The sequence below is a fragment of the Diaphorina citri genome, unplaced genomic scaffold (genome assembly GCF_000475195.1).
Source record: "Diaphorina citri unplaced genomic scaffold, Diaci psyllid genome assembly version 1.1 scaffold1436, whole genome shotgun sequence".
Lineage (NCBI taxonomy): Eukaryota > Metazoa > Arthropoda > Insecta > Hemiptera > Psyllidae > Diaphorina > Diaphorina citri.
Genome location: NW_007378862.1, coordinates 760 through 7,404, shown reverse-complemented (window position 1 = coordinate 7,404; position 6,645 = coordinate 760). Strand labels below are relative to the sequence as shown.

Sequence of the window (6,645 nt, the reverse complement as noted above, 5' to 3'; positions counted from 1 at the left end):
TTTTCAAGCAGGGCAGATTTCAAGTTAAACTGTGATGACACTGCTCATAATGTACTAGAATGTATAGTCTGATTCTGTTTAGTTCTGAATTGAGACTGATCTATATGGGAGGAAGTTGTCAGATTCTAAACAAGTTCATGTTAGTAAATAGCAAACATATGTCTCAACTCAGATAATTATATGGAGATGCTGAATTGAGTACAAACAGCGTTTTGATTGTTCATCATAATTCGCAACGCAAAATAATACAAAATAGAAAGGAAGGAATTATTTTGATTTTTATTTTTAATTTAAAAATTAAAATTAAACGTGTATTTATTTATTTTAGGCAGTGTTTAAAAACAACATACAAATAAAAACTAGTGAGGCAAAACAAAAGCCTTCGTTGTGGATTTGTTGAACATGGGTTACAAGTTCAAAATGTTAATAGAATATAGAATTCTTACTTATTTGATTCAAATTAAAAACAAAAATACTTTATACTACGATGGAAACGTTGATTGATAAGTTTAGTTTAGAGAGAATTAATATAAAGTGAGTTTGACTATTATTTTGTATAAATTTGTACATGTTTCAATTTTTTAGCAATTGTATGTTATTCAACCAGAAAAACGGTTGAGATTGTGTTTATATTCTTTTCAAATCGAATTGAATAATTTTCACATAAAATAATCTCAGCCCCCTATAAATATGAACTTCAACTTGATTCAAGTTTTCAATTCAAATAGGGCGAGGGCATTATGATGACGAAGATAATTTATAAATAATAAAAGAAGAATTTATAAGAAATCATTGTTTTATCCCTAAACGTTTCTTCTTCTTCTTCTCTCATAAATACAGACAGAGGCAGGCAGGGGGTAAGAGACACCCCACACACACACACAACTTGATTAGCTAGCTTTACACTAAATCTGCACGGAATTCAGAACTTTCCTTTCGAACCGTGCTGCTATATTGAGAATTGTGGAAAACGGCGTGAACTTAAAACGAAAAGTTCACTTTAATATGAAGGCTAGTGACGTCATAAACCACTAACGCTCTCTAGCGATGGCTAGACGTAATAACATGATGGTCCCCTTAGTATGCTTCAACTGGTGACTAGAAAGATAAAACTACTAAATATACGCAATAGAGCTAGCAACTTTGCATTCAAAAAACGAAAATTATAATTAAATCAGATCGAACGAAAAAAGTTCAATCTTTGAATTCGAGAAGAAAAAAAATCATAATAATTATACAATGAAGTTACTTTCCCGAAAACGGAAAATCGTGGGGGACAAAAAAGAAAAAGTACTTTTTTTGATCCGAAAGAAATTATTTCATACACTTTTGCGAGAGTACCTACAAAAATTTCATTGTTGTTCTCCCGCAATGTAGGGAGAATAGGGGAGGGGGATTTGAAAATCAAAACAAAAAAAAGAGTGATGTGGGGGGGAGTGATATATATTCTGCTTAATTCCAGATACGCAGGAAACTATCCCAGGAGCCAGTAGCTACTGCCATTCCATCCTCAGTGACACCGAGGCAACTTACACGATTGTCGTGTCCTGCCAAGATTCCTGCAATATAAAAACCATGTCATTAGAGTTAGAAATGTTCCACGACCTACCCCGCAATATTGACACAAGGTACTTTTTTTCTGCATTGTCGTGTCCTGCCAGGATTCCTGCAATACAAAAACCATGTCATTAGAGTTAGAAATATTCCACGACCTACCCCGCAATATTGTCACAAGGTACTTTTTTTCTGCGCGTGGAGTGAAAAGTAACTAGTCAACAAACAAAGTTATAAAATACATATTGTCAGAAAATTCCCCATTTTCAAAGAGACATACATACATGTTCATCAAAATTTGCAAGTGTCCACTGTCCAATAACGGTCTTCGATTTATTGAAAATGTTACCCATCTACATCAAATCTAATAGTTTAGAGTCCTACAGGGCACTCACCTGCACGTTCGGTTTTCATCGAGTCCCACACGTTGCAGTTGAAATCATCGTAGCCAGCCAATAGGAGACGGCCAGACCGGGAGAAGGCCACGCTCGTGATGCCGCAGATGATGTTATCGTGCGAGTACATGGCAAGTTCCTGGTCCGCGCGGATATCGAACAGGCGACACGTGGCGTCGTCCGAGCCTGTGGCGAACGCCCAGCCGTTCGGGAAGAACTGAAATCAGAAAACACAATTATTGAATTTCCTTTCCTTGAAAAAGCTGCTTTCCTTGGATTGGAGGAGGAAGATTGAAATGTAGACATAAACGATAACAAAAACAACAACACCAACAATCATTTAATGCAGTTTTTTCGGTTCTATGCTATGCTTGGTATTCAGGGTGCACTCAGCCTCGTGAAGACAGGTGACTAGCTGATTTGAATGAGTAGCGACCCGCAGGGCGTTTTACAACATCGGGTGGTTAGCCCTGAGATCAACTCCCAACCTGGAGAACCAGTTCAGCAGTTAATGTCTACTGAAAAGACAGCCGCTTGAATCATCCGCCTAGGACTTTTCACCAGTGACAGGCTATCTGCAGATGTAACATCTGGTCGATGGGGTCGCCACATCCCTACGAGCAAAGTGGCGGCATTACCAGAGAAAAAATATTGACGGTAAAAAGGAACTAATAGTAAAGGAGGCAGTTGTTAATGCTGTGATATTCTCGAAAATTGTTAAGAGGCTTTCAGCTTCACCACAAATAATTCATAATTTAGATTTTTATATTCCCGGTAGGTACTGTTGTAAATTAAATACTTATCCAACAGCAGTTGTCAGTGTCTAACCACACCTAAACTTTTGTATTTCTCCTCCTGTATTCAGTTCGTCCTATATTTCTCCTTCGTCCTAATATTATACCTACTACCTTCCCTCATATGATACCTATTACTTTCTCTCTTCCTATAAATGATACGTCTTACTTTCTTCCCTCATATGATACCTACTACCTTCCTCCCTCCCCTCCTCCATACCCTTTCTATGAATGTTAATCCTCTTTCCCGTTACGTTTTTTATTCTCGCCCTTTCCTATTCCCTAACTGATGATGGGGTCAGTAGTGTGATTTGGCCCAGATAAAGGGTGTGGATGCGTGTGTGACCCACCCAAAACACAAACATGATGATGTTACTTCACTGCTCTACTCTTACATGATACATATCACAGGATGCTCAAAAAATGAGGAATTTTAATAAGACGTTCGCACCACAATAAATAGACAATTTGTCTTATTTGAGACTAATCGATCGACCCCTGAATATGAGTATTTTCATTGTTGTTTACAAATGTTGGGACATTGACAATTAGATCATTCCTTACCCAATTTTCAATATAAGTATAAAAAAATATATACTTAGGGACAATGAGACCTCCGTTGTTACAGTTCCTTCTATCAAATCTCTAGAAATCCTTACACCCCTAAGAAACCTTTCCTATCTAACGAAAAGTAAGTAAGTTTTATTCCGCAGAAGTAAAAAAAAAAAAAAAAACGTTAACCACCAAGAAATCCTTACCCCCCTAAGAAACCTTTCCTTTCTAACGAAAAGTAATTAAGTTTTATTCCGCAGAAGAAAAAAAAAAAAAAAAACGTTAACCACGAGTAAGTACTTACAGTGACGGCGTTGATATCACTCTCATGTCCCGGGAACGTTTGCTTACAGGAGCCATCTCGTATATCCCATAGCTTGGCCGATGCATCACATGCACCCGACACGAAGGTCCGCATGTCTGGAGCGAGCGAGAGAGACATCACGTCGCCTGTGTGACCTGTAGGAGAGAGAGAGAGAGATGGAGATTAGAACCATGTGGACAGTGGATTAATTGGGTTATAGAGGGAAATCTTCTGTTATTTGGGCTAAAGACCGGGTTAGACGGAAAACCGAAAAAAGACCGAAAATGACCGGATGCAAATCAAGCATCTAGAACACCAATTTTTTTTCGAAATGAGATTTTGATCTCATTTAACTCATCCTACCTGACGCCGCGGGAGAACCCAGCAACGCACTTTTGTCCAGATGGTCGCACATCCGAATACCAATCACTTGCAATGTTGCTTAACTTCAGTGATCCATAGGGAACTGGTACATTCAATGTGTATCACCACGCCGTGCTGATGGTTTTACAAGTTTTTACAAGGTGGCTTTATAGCTTTGCACTTTAGCGGCTGGCTTTGCTGCTGCTGTAGCCTTACAAAGCTGGCTATATAAGAGCTTTGCGCATGGAGTAAAAAGTGGGTAGTGGGGAAGTTCAGTCATGAAATAGGTCACCTATTAGTGGACTTACCTATGAAGGAAGCACAGAGTTCTCATGCATTTGCATTTCAGCTCAGATTAGAACCAAGGTCTTGCAACATGAGGTCCTTCCTGAGAAGCACAACACTAGGCTCCTATTGGTAAGTGATAAATAGCCAATGCTGATTTCCTGCCTTGAGTTGAGTAGGTAACTAGGTACCTACTAGGCGGCAGTACATTATAATCATAATGTACAATATGTATAGGTGAGAGGAGTCTACGCTATCAAACCAATGCTATGAGTAATTGCAAGCTTTTATGCAGAACCTACAGTAAATGGATAAATACATATCATTATATGTAAAAGCCGTTTTAGGTACTTGAAGGAGTTTTAAACGTTTTAAGCACCAGTGCTCGACACAAAGTACAACTTGATTAGAATCGAACCACCAATTAACAGGACCTTATTTAGACTGTGAAGGTTAAGGGGACTTTTCAGTCCCATCCTAGTAGTATAGTGCTTTATATTTAGACTACCGCATTAGGACATGTAGTCCCTTTATATTAAAAGATCAATAGTGTACCACTTTATTCAGCAGTATAACAGAGGAATAATCTATTCTTGTTAGTAGTTTTGGCAGTCCAAGTAGTTATAAGCAACGTAGTAGATCAAAAGTACATAGTAATCCCGTAGCTAAATGAATGATGATCAATATTGAGAACAATGTCCGTATCACAGTTAAAGTCGTCTCCTCTAGGTAATCTAGCCGCTAGCCTAGATTGGTTTAAGCTTATCCAACTTTTAGGGCTATTTCCCCCTGCACCTAAGCCTCAGAGTGAGCTTTTTGTGTACGATTTACTAAGATACCTACTAGCCTAATAATCAGAAGGTCCGCTGGTAAAACGAGAGGTCATCGCGATATATCAACCTTGCATTGACGGCCCAATCCAAAAATTTAGCCATCGAGTCCAGAATCACCCAATCAACACATTCAAATCCATAATGATCATGAGAAGTAGGTGTAATGACAATCACTCGAGATGTCTATGTACACAACTCTACACATGAACATGTACCTACAGTGTACACAGAGGATTAGTGTGTTATGATCTATTTTTAATCACATAAAGTGTTCTCCAAAATAGTCAGGTTATGTCAAGCCTAGATATAGACAGTTTAGAGATGCCCACACATCTGTTTAGTAGAATGGTAGAATCTCTAGCTCTTTAAAAATCGAGTTGAGTGCTTTGTGGGTTTTTAAATCTTCTAGTTTTTTAGTGGACTTTCAGAAGTAGTTTTTTTTTTAGAGCTCCAAACATTATTTTCTCAACTTGTTGGTGTACAGGACTTTTCATTCCCACCACAGAAGTATAAATGAGGTACCTGTTACGTTTATGGAAGACGGGAATATCCAGATTTTACATGTTCGACCCCTCTACTTTCATTAATTCGGAACCACCTACATTGCTACACAAGTCCAAGTGATCTGTTACAAGTAAAGTTCAAGAGAAGAGAAGACTAGAAAGAGAGGCTGGGAGAAAAAAATCCGAGAGAAACGAAAAGCCAATAGGCGCAGAGATGAATGAATACACACGCTATATGAATATGCGAACGTGATTTATGATAAGAATTTTATAAATAGACTCTCCTCGTCCAAGTTAATAACAGCCCAATAACACTCCACAATCTCTTCTAGCCCTACATGTGTGTATCATAGGCGGAAAAATGCACAGTACATAGGTATACAATGTAGACTGAACATGCCTGCCATGTATTTGGTGATCCAATTTCATTATCTCGGTATAAGTTCACCAAAATGTGGTGTAATGCCTAGGCACTCTCGTACGTGTCTATGTACACAACTCTACACATGAACATGTACCTACAGTGTACACAGAGGATTAGTGTGTTATGATCTATTTTTAATCACATAAAGTAAGTTCTCCAAAATAGTCAGGTTATGTCAAGCCTAGATATAGACAGTTTAGAGATGTTCACACCTCTGTTTAGTAGAATGGTAGAATCTCTAGCTCTTTAAAAATCGAGTGGGTTTAATTTTTCTCCTTTTTTTATGAATTTTCTGGAGGAGTTTCTTTTTTTTAGACCTCTAAACTCTAAACATGATTTTCTCAGGCTGTTGGTGTCAAGGACTTTTCATTCCCACCACAGAAGTATAAATGAGGTACCTGTTACGTTTATGGAAGACGGGAATATCCAGATTTTACATATTCGACCCCTCTACTTTGATTAATTCGGAACCACCTACATTGCTACACAAGTCCAAGTGATCTGTTACAAGTACAAGTTCAAGAGAAAACTAGAAAGAGAGGCTGGGAGAAAAAATCCGAGAGAAACGAAAAGCCAATAGGCGCAGAGATGAATGAATACACACGCTATATGAATGTGTGAACGTGATTTATGATAAG

General features: G+C 38.2%; 1 protein-coding gene across 1 annotated transcript; it reads right to left on the bottom strand.

The window, feature by feature from the left end:
- Positions 1–386: 386 nt before the first annotated feature.
- On the bottom strand, positions 387–3,777 carry LOC103515885 (guanine nucleotide-binding protein G(I)/G(S)/G(T) subunit beta-1-like). Its single transcript, XM_026828448.1, has 3 exons — positions 3,600–3,777; positions 1,950–2,166; positions 387–1,559 (listed from the first exon to the last, which is right to left on the bottom strand). Exons 1-3 carry the CDS (start codon positions 3,735–3,737, stop codon positions 1,453–1,455), a joined length of 462 nt encoding a protein of 153 aa, XP_026684249.1. The 5' UTR covers positions 3,738–3,777; the 3' UTR covers positions 387–1,452.
- Positions 3,778–6,645: the final 2,868 nt, after the last annotated feature.

Coding starts and splice junctions, on each gene's coding strand:
- LOC103515885 (XM_026828448.1), bottom strand. CDS start 3,737: ATGTCTCTCTCGCTCGCTCCAGACATGCGGACCTTCGTGTCGGGTGCA. Junction 2,167..3,599: donor GTGATATCAACGCCGTCACT/GTAAGTACTTAC, acceptor TTCTGATTTCAG/TTCTTCCCGAACGGCTGGGC. Junction 1,560..1,949: donor GATGAAAACCGAACGTGCAG/GTGAGTGCCCTG, acceptor TTTATATTGCAG/GAATCTTGGCAGGACACGAC.